The sequence below is a fragment of the Arxiozyma heterogenica genome (genome assembly GCF_036370985.1).
Source record: "Arxiozyma heterogenica strain weizmannii chromosome Unknown scaffold_26, whole genome shotgun sequence".
Taxonomy (NCBI): domain Eukaryota; kingdom Fungi; phylum Ascomycota; class Saccharomycetes; order Saccharomycetales; family Saccharomycetaceae; genus Arxiozyma; species Arxiozyma heterogenica.
In genome coordinates, this window is record NW_027042679.1 from 61,433 (window position 1) to 81,279 (window position 19,847).

At 32.9% G+C, this 19,847-nt stretch overlaps 8 protein-coding genes and 1 non-coding gene across 9 annotated transcripts; 4 read left to right on the top strand and 5 right to left on the bottom strand.

Moving 5' to 3' along the window:
- Positions 1-100: 100 nt before the first annotated feature.
- Positions 101-1,390, bottom strand: NTA1 (amidase; the record flags this gene model as incomplete). The annotated part of the gene is made up of 1 exon (XM_064859532.1): positions 101-1,390. The coding sequence occupies one exon, from the start codon at positions 1,388-1,390 to the stop codon at positions 101-103; it is 1,290 nt and encodes a 429-aa protein (XP_064713488.1).
- A 336-nt stretch (positions 1,391-1,726) lies between these two features.
- Positions 1,727-2,152, top strand: PWA37_002987 (uncharacterized protein; the record flags this gene model as incomplete). Its single annotated transcript, XM_064859533.1, has 1 exon — positions 1,727-2,152. The coding sequence occupies one exon, from the start codon at positions 1,727-1,729 to the stop codon at positions 2,150-2,152; it is 426 nt and encodes a 141-aa protein (XP_064713489.1).
- A 543-nt stretch (positions 2,153-2,695) lies between these two features.
- On the top strand, positions 2,696-3,073 carry RPA12 (DNA-directed RNA polymerase I core subunit RPA12; the record flags this gene model as incomplete). Its single annotated transcript, XM_064859534.1, has 1 exon — positions 2,696-3,073. The coding sequence occupies one exon, from the start codon at positions 2,696-2,698 to the stop codon at positions 3,071-3,073; it is 378 nt and encodes a 125-aa protein (XP_064713490.1).
- A 506-nt stretch (positions 3,074-3,579) lies between these two features.
- CCT5 (chaperonin-containing T-complex subunit CCT5) lies at positions 3,580-5,265 on the top strand (the record flags this gene model as incomplete). Its single annotated transcript, XM_064859535.1, has 1 exon — positions 3,580-5,265. One exon carries the CDS (start codon positions 3,580-3,582, stop codon positions 5,263-5,265), a length of 1,686 nt encoding a protein of 561 aa, XP_064713491.1.
- Positions 5,266-5,585: 320 nt separating this feature from the next.
- On the bottom strand, positions 5,586-7,001 carry ARP3 (actin-related protein 3; the record flags this gene model as incomplete). Its single annotated transcript, XM_064859536.1, has 1 exon — positions 5,586-7,001. The coding sequence occupies one exon, from the start codon at positions 6,999-7,001 to the stop codon at positions 5,586-5,588; it is 1,416 nt and encodes a 471-aa protein (XP_064713492.1).
- A 679-nt stretch (positions 7,002-7,680) lies between these two features.
- TOR1 (phosphatidylinositol kinase-related protein kinase TOR1) lies at positions 7,681-15,225 on the top strand (the record flags this gene model as incomplete). The annotated part of the gene is made up of 1 exon (XM_064859537.1): positions 7,681-15,225. The coding sequence occupies one exon, from the start codon at positions 7,681-7,683 to the stop codon at positions 15,223-15,225; it is 7,545 nt and encodes a 2,514-aa protein (XP_064713493.1).
- A 67-nt stretch (positions 15,226-15,292) lies between these two features.
- YAE1 (Yae1p) lies at positions 15,293-15,724 on the bottom strand (the record flags this gene model as incomplete). The annotated part of the gene is made up of 1 exon (XM_064859538.1): positions 15,293-15,724. The coding sequence occupies one exon, from the start codon at positions 15,722-15,724 to the stop codon at positions 15,293-15,295; it is 432 nt and encodes a 143-aa protein (XP_064713494.1).
- Positions 15,725-16,353: 629 nt separating this feature from the next.
- Positions 16,354-16,425, bottom strand: PWA37_002993. The gene has a single exon. It is a non-coding gene; the product is annotated as a tRNA-Thr (tRNA).
- Positions 16,426-18,716: 2,291 nt separating this feature from the next.
- Positions 18,717-19,667, bottom strand: ADD66 (Add66p; the record flags this gene model as incomplete). Its single annotated transcript, XM_064859539.1, has 1 exon — positions 18,717-19,667. One exon carries the CDS (start codon positions 19,665-19,667, stop codon positions 18,717-18,719), a length of 951 nt encoding a protein of 316 aa, XP_064713495.1.
- Positions 19,668-19,847: the final 180 nt, after the last annotated feature.

Consider the following 19,847-nt stretch of genomic DNA (forward strand, 5'->3'; position numbering starts at 1 on the left):
ATAAAGTTGAAACAAAAAAAAAAAAAAAAAAAAAGAAAAATTGAAATGAACTTATATATATACATGTATGTATGACCTATTTATTTATTTATTTAGTTACTTACTTACTTACTTCGAATTCGATATCACGCATAATCACACCTTCTAGCCCCTTGCCTAAATTGCCTAGCAAATCCACACTCTCATTCAGTGAGTCGATGTTTGTCTCGTAATCATTGTCTAACCGTGCTGTTTTGCCATTGAATTTATATATACCTGAACTTCCAGCAAATATAGTTTTCCCATCATCTTCTATCCCACATCTGTTACATAGCAACAACACACTATTTCGGCCCTCAAATTTCCAGCTTTTCTCCTTGGACATGCCCATATATGATCTTTCGCGACCAACCAGACTTTCATTCAGCTGGATAAACTGTCTATACCACAAACTTTTGCGGATATTTAGATTTAGGAATGGTAGGAACCTTAGGATCCAATAATTTACATTTTCCATATCCGGTGTCTCCAACTGGTCATACTGAGAATCAGACAAGAGTGGGTCCTCTCTGGATATCCTCCTCTGTGTGCAGAGCTCCTTGTTTATATCAATCTGGAATACACCTTGTGACCCATGTATAGGTAATTGCAAAGTATCCAGTGACCTTCGTATACTTTCCAATTTCCGATTGATCGTATCTAAGTCATGGTCATGTTTCGTGATCGATTTGGAATGTAGCCATGCCATGGGGCATATCATCAAATCTACGTTATTATCGAGACAGAAACTAGAAAACTCAAAATCGTTGAACGGTGCCTCGAATTTATAAGGGTTCAAATCCATACAGATCCCAATAGACGTATCCAATTCAATATCAGCAGCAGCAGCAACGGTTCCATTTTTCTCTATTGCACATTTTTCAAAAACCATAGTGAATTTCTGGAAGGACTGAGGATTCTCTTGACAACCCCATTCGTATTCGGTATCATAGAGAAAAGACTTTCTGTAATTGAAAGTGAGATCCCCACTGGGATCAGTGACTAAAGCACTATTGTAGAGGACAGACTCAACTTGTCTACCGTGCTTGTTCGCATCCATCGACTCCTCAGGGTATCCTATCACTGTGTAGCACCGAAACAATTTAGAGACACTCTGTGCAAATTTGAAGGATTGACTGTTGCGTGTGATCGAGACATGGGGTTTGATTTGTTCTTTGGAGTGGAAGGAGTAGCCAGTGAGTGCAAATTCAGGAAAGACTACCAGTTGCGGGTACTTCGATGAGTCTTGATCCAAAATCGATTTGAGTCTATGGACCAGGTTCCATGTTCTTTCGATGTTCTGTTCCAATTGACCTACTTGTGGATTCAATTGAAATAATGCTACTCTCAAATCAACCAAATATTTTGACATTGATATATTATTGAACTACCTTCTATAACACATACACATACACACATATATATCTTATTACTCTTTCTCTTTCTCTTTCTCTTTCTCTTTCTCTTTCTCTCTCTCTCTCTCTTATCCATAGTAAACGAAATTATCAATATATATTTTTTTTGTTCAACAACAAAAGAGAAAAAAAATAAAAAATAAAAAATAAAATAAAACAAGAAAAGAACAATTTATAAGGGAATTTGTGTGTGTTTATATATATATATGACACCGGCATCACGAACAGACATAAAGAAGCAGCTGAAGAAATAATTAAAGAAACAGAGAAACGGTACGAACGTGAAGTTGAGGATGAAAGTGTTTGACGGTGGATACGATAGAAGAAGCACGGATCTTAATGGTGTTGACTACAAACCCGTGAGGATTCTTGTAGACGTTGGTCGTGAGTCAGATGCCAATGGTGGCGAGGATGGATTGAGAATAGACACTCTGCCATGCATCAAATTTGGCAATACACAACAAGATGGAAACACTGCCACTTCTTTAACCAAAAGTGACATGTCTCCCAAGAACATGAAAGGAACTGAACAAACAACAGGCAAAGAAGATGAGTATGTGTCTGTCAATAGTAATCTTCCAATCACTGAACTGCACGATCCAAAGAACCAGTTGAGTTCCTTGATTAAGAATGCAAAAGAGAATAGGGACTCCCTCAAGCAGAGAAACAGACGAATCAATCAAGCCCAACAATGGTCTAAGAGACAATATGGATGGTAAAAAGAAAAGCCATCAACATGTCGACTTCATTTCTTTTTATAATATGATGTTGTCATCTCTTCACAGGAACACGTGACCAGCTCATCGAAGCAAAAAAGAAAAAAAGGAAAAAAAATTTTTTTTTATCTTTAACTTTTCAATCTGCAGGTTGATGGTTTTTGTTATGTTAACGTTTACTATGTGGTTGTGGCTGCTGCTGCTATTGGTGCTGCTGGCTGTGTATATGTATGTGTGTGACGGTGCATCTCTGTGTTGTAATTATGATTGCAGGCTGTGCTAACATTTAGATGATTTTAAGGGCATTAGGAAACAAATAAGAAAGACAGATCTTCACACATACACATACAAACATACACACACACATACACAACCAGTGTTTGTGAAAACGTTTAGATTTCCCATCTTTTTCTGTTCCATCAACATAAACAAGAACATTCAGTATAAATTTATTGTAATAAACACATAAACATATACATATACATATACATATACACATAGACAAGATAAAAGAAAAATAAAGTAAAAAAAATAATTTAAAAAGATATGTCAGTTGTTGGTTCTCTTATATTTTGTTTAGATTGTGGTAACCTATTAGACAACCCAAACACAGTCCAAGGAGACCTAGTGGAGTGTAGTCAATGTCAAGCCACATATCCAAAGAAGAACTTCACCAATCTGGAAGTCGTGACAACAACCGCAGACGACGCTTTCCCAAGTGCATTGAGATCCAAGAAATCAGTAGTCAAGACCTCACTAAGGAAAGATGAGTTGAAAGAAGGAGCCATCATTAAAGAAAAGTGTCCTAAGTGTGGTAACGATGAAATGCATTACCATACTCTACAACTAAGATCTGCTGATGAAGGTGCTACTGTTTTTTATACTTGTACCAAATGTTCCTACAAATTCAGAACCAATAACTAAACCCCTTTCTCTCTTTCTCTCTCTCTATCTCGCAATATATATATTTATATATACTTATTCTGTATACTATCTACATATGTCAATTGCTATAGTACATTATTAATGCATTCATTACAAACACCAACTCTTCTCTTCTCTACTCATTCAACACCAGGCAATGGATCTTTGACAGTTTCAATCGATTCGGTTGCGCCGTTCAGAGTGATGGAAAAATTATCATTGTCATTATTACCATTATTATTATCGACAAACTAACCCAAAGATAAAAAAAAAAAAAAAAAAAGAAATAAATATATACTAATGTGCAATCTTATAACTGTGGAAAAGGCTACACGTCCCTCTTAGGAATATCTATTTGACGAACCTATTTTATAATCTAAAGGGCTGCGAGAGTATATATATACGTGCAAGTGGGGCTTTTAACTATTACATCTGTGAAACAGTCTCTCTTTTTTTTAGTCCTTTTTTTTATTATTATTACTATTATTATTATTCTCGTTTTTAAGATGACTACTTCCTCAGCTCAAATGGAAATGCCAGATTTATCTAATGCCATTGTAGCACAAGATGAAATGGGCAGGCCTTTCATTATTGTTAAAGACCAAGGTAACAAGAAAAGACAACACGGGATAGAAGCCAAGAAGTCTCATATCCTCGCTGCTAGATCCATTGCCTCTATCATCAAAACCTCCCTGGGACCTCGTGGGCTGGACAAGATTTTGATCTCTCCCGATGGTGATATCACAATCACCAACGACGGTGCCACAATCCTTTCTCAGATCCAACTGGACAACGAAATCGCTAAATTATTGGTCCAGTTGTCAAAGGCTCAAGATGACGAAATCGGTGACGGTACCACCGGTGTAGTGGTTCTGGCCAGTGCTCTGTTGGACCAATCTTTAGAACTGATCGAAAAGGGGATTCATCCAATCAAGATAGCCAACGGGTTTGACGAGGCATCGAAATTGGCTGTCCAAAAGTTGGAAGCCACCGCCGATGCCATCGTCACTGATAGTCAGTTGGACGACCTCCTATTTAAAGCTGCAAGAACTTCCTTAGGGTCCAAAATTGTGTCTAAAGAACACGACAAGTTCGCTCAAATGGCCGTGAATGCAATCAAATCTGTCATGGATAAGGAAAGAAAGGATGTGGATTTCGATTTGATTCGTTTGCAAGGTAGAGTCGGTGGCTCTTTAAAGGATTCCATGTTGATCAATGGTGTTATCTTAGATAAAGACTTCTCTCATCCACAGATGCCAAAATGTTTGGATGCACAACAACTCGGCAAAGAAGACATTAAGTTGGCCATCCTCACATGTCCTTTCGAACCACCAAAACCAAAGACTAAACATAAGCTAGATATCTCCACAGTCGAGGAATATGAAAAATTACAAAACTATGAACAAGAAAAATTTAAAGAAATGATTCAGTATGTCAAGGACTCAGGGGCAGATGTAGTCATTTGTCAATGGGGGTTTGATGATGAAGCTAACCATCTACTTTTACAAAATGAGTTGCCCGCTGTTAGATGGGTGGGTGGCCAAGAACTGGAACAAATAGCTATTGCCACTAACGGCCGCATTGTTCCAAGATTCCAGGATCTATCAGCTAATAAATTAGGTAGATGTTCCAAGATATACGAAATGGAGTTTGGGACCACTAAGGACCGCATGCTAGTCATCGAACAACCAGACACAAAACACACAAAGACTGTGACATGCTTCATTCGTGGTTCAAATAAAATGATTGTGGATGAGGCCCAACGTGCGTTACACGATTCATTATGTGTGGTACGTAATCTAGTTAAAGATTCTCGTATTGTTTATGGTGGTGGTGCTGCTGAAGTAGCTATGTCACTTGCCGTCTCCGAAGAGGCAGATAAGCAGTCAGGCATTGACCAATATGCATTCCGTGCCTTTGCACAAGCTTTAGATACTATACCAATGACCTTAGCTGAAAATTCAGGGCTTGATCCAATTGAGACTTTATCCTTATTAAAGAGTAAGCAAATAAAAGAAAATGCAGCTAATATTGGTGTGGATTGTCTTGGGAAAGGTACTAATGACATGAAGGAACTATTTGTTGTCGATCCATTGATTGGTAAGAAACAACAAATTCTTTTAGCTACTCAACTTTGTAGAATGATTTTAAAGATCGATGATGTTATTATCAGTGGTAAGGATGAATATTAAAAAGATCAAATAAAAAATCTATACATATTTTTCCTTCCACACTCCTTGCTCTCTCCCACTTTCGCCTTCTCTTTCTCTTTCTGTCTTTATATATATATATATATATGTGTGTGTGTGTGTGCATTATTATATGATAAACTGTGTAAATTATAAGAAATCAAGAAAAAAAAAATTAAAAAAACATTCTGTAGTGAGTTATATTTTAAAATAAATTCATTAAAAATCGTTGATATACATACCTGTGTTATTTATTTACTTATTTATTTATTTATTCATATTCCTATGTCTATTCTTGTTTATATACCGTTTTAAAAGACTATTTATACCATGTTAAATAAACTAAAGTTTCTAACAATTTCAGGACCATATTCTTCATAATCTTGCTTTGTATGACAATAGCCTCTAAATTCCGCGGTTTGTGCGAGTAACGAACCACCAAACCAGACTGCATTTCTTTGTTTTCTATGTGAAATAACTGAAACATCAACCCCTGTAGATTTAGTACCAGTCAATCTTTCATTTTGTGCAATTCTATTATTTACTATAGATTTTAAATCTCTTTGTAAACGACGACCAAAATCTTTGAACATCGTAGAACCACCCGATAGTACGATGTTGTTGTATAAACCTTTACGTACATCGATTGGGCATGCTTGAATAGTTTGATCCACTAAGGTTGGTAATGGAGTCAAGAAATCGGAGGATGCAATCTCAGGATTGAAGAAAATTTCTGGTGCCAAAAATCTTTCGTAACCAATATCGATTATTTTTTTGGAGGTTCTCTCTTTGTTTTCTACTACAAATTGTGCAAATTTTTCTGGATTTCTATCAAATTTATTGAATTCTTTAACAATATCTGGACACACGTAACAATATTCTTGCTTAATACGCTCTGCGGTCTTCAATGAGGTGTCTTGCTCACCACGTTCCCTCAAAAGTGACTGAATAAATAAGGTGATATCCCTACCTGCAATTGGGATATTTTTAATAGCTGAACCAATAACATACCCTTCAGCTACAGGAATGACGTGGGTGACACCATCCCCAGAATCAATGACAGTACCTGTTAATGATCTGTCAATAACTTTTGAAGAAGTCCAAGATGCAGCAAGAGCCAAGACAGCTTGTACTGCAATATAGAGACCTGCACAGTTGAATGATTCAAAGAAAATTTCTGCCACTTGTTCTCTATTCTCAGGTGGATTCAAAGGTGGCTCAGTTAAAAGGAAATAGTGATCTTCTGGTTCTACTCTCAAATATTTAAAGATAGAATTTTCCCAAAATCTCTCCATATGGTCCCAGTTCTCAATTTGTCCATGTTTAATAGGGTAAGATAAAGAGTAAGATGGACCTTGGGAGGCGATCAATGCTTCGTTCCCGATATAAAAATCCAAATCTTCCGTGCCTCTTTTCCCAGCCAGATTATTTGATAGTAAGACATTTGAACTCAAGTTATCAAATGCAGTAGCAGAAGTAGATTTAGCATAATATGAGTTTTTATTAGTACCAGTACCAGTACTAGTAGCACCAGTAGCAGTAGTTGAAGAAGAGTAGTTAGTGTTGGACATATTCATGGATGTGTCCAGCTTCTTAGAAGAAGATGTAGATTGGGATCCCTGTGAGGTGGCAATAGCCGTAGGAAAGATCCAGGATGGAGAATCATTACCAGCAAAACCCAACTTGGTTAGCCCAGTACCGTTATCCATCACAATAGCAGGATTATTTAGATACGACATTTGCAGTGATAAAATACCAAACTTATAATATAAATAGCAGAATCAAAGGAATAAATATATGTATGTATGTATGTATGTATACGTGTGTATGTGTGTGTGATACTAATTTAAGGAGCAGAGAGTCCCACCTTATTGTTTTGTTTTTTGTCTTAGAAGAGGAAAACTAAATACACTAAACCAAAATAAAGAAGGAAAAACGGATCAATTGAAATATGGTTAGGAAAATATCATTAATCAATTATTTAATGGTACTCTCATCTCAGCTTTCTCAACTTCAAAACTCCAAAAGCATCCTGTCGCACTATCGATCCAACTTCTCGCAAGTTTATTTCAAAAGAGCTTCTCCCTCATTTCCTTCAAACGAAATTTTTCAACTTACCAATTGCGGCTCGAAGAGGGTAACCACCGGAGTCTTCCGGGAACACACATTCAAAAAGCAAAAAGAATCCAATCTTGATAAGAAAGAGAGAGTAGTGAAAGAAGAGGAAGAGAGAAGAAAAGCCAGTCTTCTACTGTAGTAGATCAGCCATCTGATAAGGAAAATAATTAAACTGACAGTCAAACAAGCAGCCATATGCATATATGTGTGTTCTGAGGTTTGTCAGATAGATAAATAAGTAGAGAAAAAGAGGGACAGAGAGAGAATACATTATATTGCAAGAATTGAATATCTATTTACATGTTAACTTTTAGTGGTAGATCAACACCTTTCAATAATCTGCATAGCTCACAGACATCCAGCAATATCTTGTCCACTGGGTTTTATTCCAGAGAATTGTCCACAGATTTGACTGAGTCAATAGATGATTTATTTAGACAAAATGCTTCTAAACTGTTGAATTACGAGTATACGAATAACAGAACCAAGAATAATGGTCATTACCATCAATATAGTGAATATGGCCACTCAATTAACATGTTTGATGACAACGACGATAGCAATATTATAGCCCAGATGGAATTTGATTTAATGTCTCAGCCGTCGCTGATTATGGGCGATAAATCCTCTGTTTTAATCACTTTAGACAACATTATTGAGGCTATTAAAATTAAGGGATTTGAAGGACAACGGCATTTGGTCAAGTATCTGGAGAGTTTCCTAGGTCTGTTGGCCAGAGAATCTAATATCGAAGAGCTACATTATTATCAAAAATATATTAACACAAAAGTTATTCAGTTGGTCCGAGACACCAGCCATAGTAAAAATAATAGTAAAAAAATTATAAATGCAAAAATTGGCGGTATTATTGCCATACAATGTTTAATAAGATTCTATTCAAAGAGTGAAGATATACCGAACTATATCCATAAGCTAGTGGAAGCACTCTGGGGACTCCTTTCATCTCCTAATATTGAAGTCGTTAAGTTGGTTACTCAGACTCTTGGTAGTCTCTCTAAATCTGATGGTCCACTAATATCAGATTATGTGGAGGATGAAATTAAGCTTGGTCTAGACTGGTTGATTTCATCTTCTGAGAAGAAACCTATCTCCAAACATGATAACAGAAAACATACTGCTATTTTAATTTTATCTACAATTGCAGCAAATTCTCCATATTCAATTTTCCCACATATTAATCTCATATTGGACAATATATGGAAAACTTTGAAGGACCCAAACAAAGATTTAAGGATAGATTCTGCAATCACTCTAAAACAATGTCTTTTGATCATACAAAGGAGAGATAAGACACTTTTCAATCAGCAGGTAGCATCCTTTCTTGGAGCGTGTTCAAATGAAATTAATTCCAATAACATAGATATAATACATTCCTGTCTTTTGGTGTATAAAGTTTTAATATCGCTAAACGAACACGAGATTTTAGATAAAACTTTTGATGAGATCTTTTCACTTTCATGGAACTTTAAGGATAATAAAATAGATTATATTAGACTTGAGAGTTATCAGTTATTTACATTATTATCTTCTTTTAATTCAGATCGGTTTACTAAAAACTATCTTAATCAAATAATGATGATGTATCTAAATAAATTACAAATGATTAATAAATCTACTTCCTATATCGATAAGATTGACCATCCAATTTTAATAAGATCTGTAGGTGATATTGCATTTCATTTAAGAAAAGAAATAGATCCATATTTACCATCTATTATAGAAATTTTAAATCATGATTTAAACATGAAATATAAAAGTAGAATATTATTTGAAAAGGAAATTTTTTACTGTATTGCCAGATTAGTAGAGGGAACTCAGTCAGAAATGATGCTTTTTCTACAGAATTGTTTGCTTGCATCAATGCTTAAATGTCCTCTAACCGACTATATGCAATTCACATTACAAATTATAACAAGTAAAATACCTGATTTAGAAACTGCAATTAGTGATAAATTATTGAGTCTAATATCGTTAACTTTATCTGGTAGTTCATTTACATTGCTAGGTTCCCCAGGAGAAAGACAGCCATTTACTATGCAAAGAGCAAGAGAATGGAGGAATGAAAATGAATTTCGTCAAAAAAATATTACAAATAATGACGAAAATGATAAAAAAATGATTATACAGGCGTTAAGGATGTTATTAACATTAGATTACAAATACCAAATGACAGATTTTGTCAGAGAAACAACAATCAGCTACATAGAACATGAAAATACACAGATAAGAAAATTGGCAGCTGTCACATCCTGTCATTTACTTATTAAAGATAATATTGGAAGGCATACCTCATTGAACTCTTTAAATATAGTATCTGAAGTGTTATCTAAGTTATTGACCGTTGCAATTACTGACATAAATCCTGAGGTTCGTTTAAAAATATTGGAAAATTTAAACCATACTTTTGATCCACATTTGTCTCAACCAGAAAATTCGAAGTTATTATTTATGCTTTTAGAAGATGAAGTGTTCATTATTCGAGTAACTGCATTAAAAGTTATCGGTAGACTTACTACTGTTAATCCTGCATATATTGTCCCAGTTTTAAGAAAAACTCTCTTAGAATTATTAACAGAATTAAAATATTTAAAATTACCTAACCAAAATGAAGAATGCCTTACAATGTTATGTACTCTAATAAGTTCTACTAGGGAGATAACGAAACCCTACATTGAACCAATTTTAGATATATTATTAGAAAAATTACATGACTCGTCTTCTTCAGTGATTTCAAGTGCGCTGAGAGTTATCGGTGAACTTTCTGTCGTAGGTGGAGAGGATATGAACAATTATTTGGATAAATTAATGCCTCCTATTATAAAAGCCTTTAAAGATCAGTCGAATACGTATAAAAGAAGCGCTGCATTACGTACTCTTCGTCAGTTATCCTCTGCATCTGGTTATGTGATAAATCCTCTTTTAGATCACACTGAATTGCTTAGCATTTTGATTAACATTCTGAAATCAGATTCTCCTCAGCACATAAAACAAGAAACTGTGAGTCTTTTAGGTACTTTAGGTGCTTTAGACCCATACAAATATCGTGAGATTGAAGAGATGCCAGATGATGCTACGACTTTAGAACAAAATTCAATTCCAATTGATATATCATTGCTGATACAAAATATTTCACCTTCAGTCGAAGAATATTATTCAACCATTGTTGTTAATACTTTATTAAAAATTTTAAAAGATAATTCTTTGAGCGTTCATCATCCAACAGTTATACAAGCCATTGTAAATTTATTCCAAATTCTAAAATTAAAATGTGTATCGTTTTTAGGACAAATTATCCCTGCAATTATTAATCTAATGGATGTGTGTCCAGACTCTCTAGTAGAGTATTATTTGCAACAATTAGGTGTTCTAATAACCATTGTAAAACTACATATACGCCCTTATGCAGATAAAATTTTTGACTGTATTGAATCACATTTTTCAGATAATAAACTTCAACTAACCGTAGTATCTGTAATTACATCATTGGCTTCCTCTTTAAAAAATGAATTTAAGAGATTTGTTCCTCCAGTTTTAACCTATTTCATGAATAGTATAAATAAAGATACATCAAAGGATAAAACTGTAACCGATTCCATATTGACTTGCATTGTTTTATTAGGGGATAACTTAAATGAATATTTGTATTTAATTATTCCTTCTATTATCAGAATAGCAGAGGTATCTCATGGTCTGATTAAAAAATCGTCTATTGTAACTTTAGGGAAACTAACCAAAATTAACAATATAAATACCATGTCTGCTCGAATCATTCACACATGTTGTAGATTGCTATATTCCACAGATCCAGAAGTTGTGCGTTTAACCATGAATTTATTGTGCTTACTTTTACTACAACTAAAAAGTGATTTTATTGTGTTTATCCCTTCTATCAACAAATTACTTATTAACAAAAATATTCAACATACTGTTTATGACCAATTAGTTAACAAGTTATTAAGCAATGAGATCCTTCCATCTGCCCATATACTAGGGTTAGAGTTGGAAGAAGATAAAACAGAAGAACAAACAAAGAACCAACAGCCAGAAAAACTTACTGTAGATCAATCTCTTTTGAAATCCATGTGGAATTGTTCTCAGCAAAGAACAAAGGAGGACTGGCAAGAATGGTTAAAACGGTTGTCGATCCAGTTGTTAAAGGAATCGCCCTCTCATGCTCTTAGAGTATGTTCGTCTTTGGCTAGTGTATATTTACCATTAGCAAAAGAGCTTTTTAATGCATCGTTTGCTAGTATATGGCCAGAATTATACACTCAATACCAAGAAGATTTTGTTCAATCTTTATGTTTGGCATTATCATCACCACAGAATCCACCTGAAATACATCAGATGTTATTAAACTTAGTTGAATTCATGGAACATGATGATAAACCATTACCAATACCATCTCAAACGTTAGGAGAATATGCAGAAAAATGTCATGCTTATGCCAAAGCACTTCATTTTAAAGAAGCCAAATTTTTACAAGAACCAATCGACAATACAACGGTTGAATCATTAATCAGTATTAATAACCAAATTTACCAAAACGATGCTGCTGTTGGTATTCTTAAATTTGCCCAACAACACTATAATTTACAATTGCAAGAAACATGGTATGAAAAATTACAAAGATGGGAAGATGCAATGGATGCATATTCAAAACGTATCAAGGAAGGTGATACTTCACCTTCTGTAGTACTTGGGCATATGAGGTCATTATATGCGCTAAGTGATTGGGATAGTTTAGCCAAATTTTCTTCAGAAAGATGGGATTCTGCATCAGCAAGCTTACAAAAAAAGATGGCACCGTTAGCAGCAAACGGAGCTTGGAGTTTGGCCCAGTGGGATAAGTTAGAACAATATATTAGTGTTATGAAGGACAAAACCCCAGATAAGGAATTTTTCAGTGCTATTCTTTGTATACATAATGGAGAATATGACTTTGCAAACGAACATATATACAATGCAAGAGATTTATTGGTTACAGAAATATCAGCTTTAGTAAATGAAAGTTACAACAGAGCATATAATGTTATAGTTAGAACACAACTTATCACAGAATTAGAGGAAGTAATAGCATATAAAAAATTACCGTCGCACTCGGAGAAACGTCTTATTTACCATAATACGTGGAATAAAAGATTACTTGGTTGTCAAAAAAGTGTTGATGTATGGCAAAGGGCTTTAAAAGTTAGATCATTGGTCATCACACCTAAGCAGGATATGCATATTTGGATCAAATTTGCTAATCTTTGTCGAAAGTCAGGTAAATTAAATCTTGCTGAAGCTGCCTTGAGTAGGTTATTAGAGGATACATCAGACATATCACCATCGTTACCTGCAAAAGCACCACCACCAGTTGTGTACTCTCAGTTAAAATATTTATGGGCTGCTGGTTCAAAGCAAGAAGCTTTAAAATACTTGATTGGATTTACATCTCGTATGGTTCATGATCTAGGTTTGGATCCAAGCAATATGATAGCCCAAAATGTGAGTCAAAACCATTCACTATCGGCTAATAATATCGAAGAATATACTAAATTATTGGCAAGGTGTTTTTTAAAACAGGGTGAATGGAGAATTGCATTGCAACCTAACTGGAGAGATGAAAGTCCTGACGCCATTTTAGGTTCCTATTTATTAGCTACTCATTTTGATAGTAATTGGTATAAAGCTTGGCACAATTGGGCCCTTGTTAATTTTGAAGTTATATCTGCAATTTCATCGGGTAGAAGAGTAAATACTGTAAACACTGATGAACAACCAAAAATTATAGAAGATGTTGAAGAAAGAGTTAATGAAGGTAGTAGTATTTTAAAGATAGATGGGAAAGAATATTCTATGGAAGTTATCCAAAGACATGTCATACCTGCTATAAAAGGGTTTTTTCATTCTATTGCATTATCAAAGACTAGTGCATTACAAGATACTTTAAGATTGCTGACATTGTGGTTTACATTTGGGGGAACACCTGAAGCTTGTCAAGCTATCTATACCGGGTTCAACTTAATTAAGATTGATACTTGGTTAGAGGTATTACCACAGTTGATATCTCGGATCCACCAGCCGGATGAGTCTGTGAGCAGGTCTTTATTAGCTTTATTATCTGATTTGGGGAAGGCCCATCCACAAGTAATGGTAAATCCTTTGATTGTTGCAATAAAATCAGAATCTGTTTCTAGGCAAAAAGCAGCATTTTCTATTATTGAAAAGATGAAAATGCATAGTACAAAACTTGTTGAGCAAGCAGAGCTTGTTAGTAATGAATTGATACGTGTTGCTGTACTGTGGCATGAATTGTGGTATGAGGGTTTAGAAGATGCTAGTAGACAATTTTTTGGGGAACACAACACAGATAAGATGTTTGCTACATTAGAACCGCTTCATGCATTATTAAAAAAGACACCAGAGACAATGAGAGAGCTATCATTTCAAAATTCTTTTGGACGTGATTTAACAGATGCCTATGAATGGGTATTAAATTTTCAAAGAACCAAAGACACCAGTAATTTGAACCAAGCATGGGATATTTATTATAATGTTTTTAGGAGAATAAGTAGACAACTACCTCAATTGCAAACATTAGATCTTCGCCATGTTTCCCCAAAATTATTGGAGGCAAGAGATTTAGAGATGGCTGTACCAGGTTCTTATTCTGTTGGTAAACCAATTATAAGAATATCATATTTTGATCCAGTATTTTCAGTCATATCATCAAAACAAAGGCCAAGAAAGTTTACAATTCGTGGTAGTGATGGTAAAGATTATCAATATGTGTTAAAGGGCCATGAAGATATTAGACAAGACAGCTTGGTGATGCAGTTGTTTGGTTTAGTAAATACATTACTAGAACATGATTCTGAATGTTTTAAGAGACATTTAGATATTCAGAAATATCCTGCTATTCCATTATCTCCAAAATCTGGTTTACTTGGATGGGTTCCAAACAGTGATACTTTCCATGTCTTGATTAGAGATCATAGAGATTCTAACAAAGTTCCATTGAACATTGAACATTGGGTGATGTTACAAATGGCTCCAGATTATGATAATTTAACTTTATTGCAAAAGATTGAAGTATTTCAATATGCAATGGATAATACGAAGGGACAAGATCTGGCTCAGGTTCTATGGTTGAAGAGTCGTTCTTCAGAAACATGGCTGGATAGAAGAACTGTATATTCAAGGTCACTAGCAGTGATGTCTATGGTTGGTTACATATTAGGGTTAGGGGATCGTCACCCAAGTAATTTAATGTTGGATCGTGTTACAGGAAAAGTTATCCATATCGATTTTGGTGATTGTTTTGAAGCTGCTATCTTGAGAGAGAAGTTTCCTGAAAAGGTGCCCTTTAGATTGACAAGAATGTTAATTAATGCATTAGAAGTTAGTGGGATAGAAGGTAATTTTAGAATCACTTGTGAAAATGTTATGAGAGTATTAAGAAACAATAAGGAGTCGTTAATGGCGATCTTAGAAGCTTTTGCATTCGATCCTTTAATCCACTGGGGGTTTGATTTCCCGACTGGTAAAATTATGGAAGAAACTGGAATTACATTACCAATGGTCAATCCGAATGAATTACTGAGAAAAGGTGTCATAACTGTTGCTGATGCGCATAGAATGGAGGAGGAACAAGAATTAGAGTTAAGAAATGCAAGGGCACTATTAGTTTTGAAAAGGATAACAGATAAATTAACAGGTAATGATATTGTAAGATATGAAAACCTTGATATACCTGAACAAGTAGATAAGTTGATCAAGCAAGCTATGTCTATCGAAAATTTATGCCAGCATTATGTAGGTTGGTGTCCATTCTGGTAAATTTTTCTTAATCAATATTTATTTTGTTTTATTTTATTGTACATATTTATATATTTCATATTTGAGTCTATAAACAATTCACATTATATTGGTCACAGTATTTCTTGGTTATTGCGTTCCATTTCCCTACCAATTCATGGAAATTGTTTAACAAATCGTAATTCTCATCAAATGCATTCTTATTCAAAACATGGTTAATTTTTAATTCTTGTTGGGCATCTTTGAAAGATTCAGCTAAATCACGATTATCCTTGCCATATAAGTAGTTTAAGCATTGTAATCTACCAATTATAAGACCTACTTCCTTACCTAATTTTGCACCCTGTGGAAACCCAGCATCAAAACCCTCTTGAAGGTTAATTTCTTTAGAACTTACAATTCCATCCAAATAACCTCTTTTATTATGTTGATCTCTTAACTTGTCAATATCTTTATGAATAATATTATCTTCTTCAGAAGTAGATCCCCATACATCATCAAATAGTTCAGATCGACTCATTTCCTTGTATTTTTGGATTGTAAAAGATGGCACAACGATAGCACAACTAATCTTATAGAGGAGTTAAAAGGGAAATAAAAATGAAAACAGGCCCTTATGCTCTCGAGAATTGTTGAAGCGATTGGACTTCTACTTATTTCTATCCATATAATCCCTCTCATAATGGTGTGCGCTTACTAATCATTGTGCGTCAAAATTGTCAAACATCAAAATTTATGTAATATTCTTGATATTACTGTTTAGGGTTTTGTTTAAAAAAATGAGGGTCGACGATATTTTTCTACACTTTCCGTTTTGCAAAATTTCACAAACATACATAAAAACAGGAGTAACCAACATAAGTACAAGAGTGCAACCAAGAAGAACAACAACCAAGCAACGAATAAGAAGAAAAGAAGAAGGAACCAAGGATTACATAAATTTAGATATATAGTATATAAGTGTATACTATTAGGTTATCTTAGATTAGGGATATAGATATACAGATATATAGGAATATTACATCTAGAGATATAGAACGAGTCTATACCTTATATCTATTCAAGTGAAATATTATTGAGATTTCAACAAGATTAACTGTTATCAGAAACACATAATTTCAGAGTTATTACAATTTAGTAAAAAAACCTTGCCTCCTGTGGGATTTGAACCCACGATCCCCGCATTACGAGTGCGATGCCTTACCACTTGGCCAAGCAGGCGATAAAAAACTCAGTCGGAGAGGAATAATAGTTGTAAACATTGATATAGATATTATTATAATGTTGGATTTTTTTGATTTAATTTAATTGATAAAATTAATTAAATAAAAAGGTTTTTAAATATAATTCTTTGAATTGTCATTTTTTAAATTATTTTTATAATGTTACCGATTTTTTTGTTGTTATGGAAAAATCATTTTTAGAAAAAAGTATTTGAGTATATTAATATTCTATTGCTATTTATTGTATAATCAGATTAAATTTTTTCCTAAATTTTTATCTTACCGAATATAAGGATTTTATGTGCTGTTTTATCGTTTTATTCAATTACAAAAAAACTATCTACTAAATTTAAAAGAATAAAAATGTAAAGAATAAAAATTTATGTGATATAAAAAAAAAAGTTCATTGAACATTAATAGTAAAAGAAAAAAAAATAGAATAAACCAACTCTGAATGTTGAAACTCCAATTTTCATAGTAATAGTTGTAATTATTGTGTTATTAAAATTTAACGTTTTAAAGGAAAATGTAGTATGGATGATTGGTCATTGTGAAATATTGAAAGCTTTTAAAACATTAATATGAAGTACCTTGTTTCATTCATATAAAGATTGAAAAAAACACTATTAATAATATACATAGTCATATCAATGATTTTATTTTATCTTTTTAGTATTTTTTTTTTTTAAAAGAAAACTTTTACTATAAAAAAATAATTAGAAATTGGCATAAAATTGATATTATTCTTAAATTTAGATATTTTTTTGAAGACTTTTAGTTGGAAATTGCTGAAATCGAACGTTCTAGAATAAATAAATAGACTAATTATATTTTAGTAAACATTAATTGATAATAAAATGTGGAGAATGTATTGTTTGCTTATCAGTGGATGTAAACAAACTTTATCAACAATTTGGTGTCGCACGTGGACAAAATATGCCAGATATGAAAATATATAAAGCCAACATTTTTTTTTTCATATCATGTTTCTTCCCTTGTTAAACTTGTATAATCATCCCTGTTTGTTATGTATAAATAAAAAAAAAAGCGAAGAACTTAATCATAGATTTGTACACTAAATATATTAATATAACATTAAGAATGTATACTATTTATCTAATATCTAAAGGTGCTAATTTTCAACAGAAATCTTGAAAAATATTGTCTGTAAATAACGTTAAAGGCTGTTACGTTGGATTAGAAGTAAGCAAAAGTCTAGACCTAAATTATGAGTGTTTTTGAAAGATTATTTGATTAATGTTACTGTCAATTTATTGAGAAACTTATTCAGAAGACTTCTAATTGTTTAAAGTGTGTGTGCTAGGGTTAATTAGCAATAGTAACATTTATATTTTATCACTATTTCTTAAGCAGAATTTAATAGATATATAATATAAATAACGGAAATTATATAATTGGTTGATTGATCAAAATCAATAACTATGTAATCTTCAAATGCTTAGGTATGATTGCTATTAATATTTTATTATATTATATAAGGGACCTGCCTACATTCTTAACTAAAATCTGCTTCTATTTTATTTGCATCATTTTTCTTTTTTTTTTTTTACTTTCCTTCTTTTTAATCTTTTTGTTAATGATGTTTTGTTGGGAATGGAAGATTTTTCTTCATATTTTTTTATATATGAGTGGATCATAAAGTTTTTGTTTGAAATTAAAATAAAACACTTCTTATCAAAATAACTATTATATCTTTTTCTAATACCTAATTTAAAAATGTTATGCTGAGGACATAGACATATTGAGATGTATATCATAGCTTGGCATTTTAATAATAGGAATATGTCACAAACATATAAATTTAACTAAGATGAATTGCTAAATGTCACAAGTAATTCTCTACTCTGTTTGTATGGTGAAGTGACTGAAAAGTCAAAATGCGCATGTCTAAAGTATACATATTTTAATAAATTATTGAATATGGTTATTTACCCAAAACAAGGCTTGAAAGAGAGGAAAAAAGATAGGAGTATAATTTTATGTTTTTACACATGTTATAAGTAAGTTTCCAAAAAATCAAGATAATAAATTATTTTATGTTGGTGATAATGACATATACAGAAATTTTTTTTTTCATGTTGAGTCCCCAATGTTCTACTATTCACATATTTTCGTGAAAAAAAAATAAGTTCTAATATCAAAAAAAGGATACATATGTAAACTTACATAACAGATTTGCTTTTTTAATAATTTCGTTTGTTTTGTATTTTTATTTTTGCCTGTAAAGGATAACTACATAGCAGACATATACTTTGTGTAATATGCTATTTAGATATATATACCTTCCTCTATAGTAGATGGAATATCTGTCATACCATAAACACCCATCCACGAAATGGGTATTTTGAATTGAGAATCTCTAGACACTGAATATTTCTCATTTATTATCATTGGTAAGCAACTTCTAACAAAATACTTGGCATCCATTGAGTTATCACCTTCATGAACGAGCATAGTGAAGTATTTAATTTCACTCAAGGAGGAATTGAGGTTATTTAATAGGTGGTAAACGATCTTAAAGATTGTTTGGTTTGTGGAGATTTCTTGGATTGGATCACTTAAATTGAATTTGAAGAATTGGGATGTATAATGTAAGTTTGAATTGGAATCGAATTTTAGATTTAACGATTGTTGGAAGTTTGATGTTATATCATTTATTGAATTGACATTGCAAGTGCCAATAGATATGTTGGTAGCGGTGTTAGTAGATATGGTATTAGAAATAGCACTCGTGAGGTAATGGTTATTATTAGTATCGTTGTTGTTACTATTATTCATTCGAAAACTAGTAACAATATTTGTATCGAATACACCGTAAGAATCTAGTATAGACAATTTTCTAATCTTCAGTCTATTAATCAAGGGGCTCAACACCTCAATGATAAAGTTATTTATATAGCCTTGTATAATTGGAGTTCTTTGTTGAAGAATATAAACTGACCTGTCTTTATTAGAAAACAATTCTAAGGCAGAAGAGTATAATTTTGGCCTTTGGTTTTTTATATCCGTAAGGGATGAACTATAAAGAGATGGAGAATTATTGTTACTTGTGTCATTATTAGAATCGAAAGTATGATCTAAGGGACCAACAAAAGGATGTAAGTATTTAGAATCCAAATCTTCTACAAAATGGAAATCATCATCAAAGGAATGTAATATTAAATCTACAGTCAATTGTGGAACATTACCAGTCGAAACTAAAGGCAATACTAGTGTCATTGAAAATGAAAAAAATTAGAAAAAAGAAAAAAAAAAATAAAATAAAAAACAATCGATTTACTCCCAAATATCAAATATGTGAATATGATTGAAGTTTAGTATCTTCCTGCTCTTTCTACCTGCTCTCTCCCTTTGACTCTTTCTCTCTCTTTCTAGTTGGCAAGCATTATTTTATAGTAA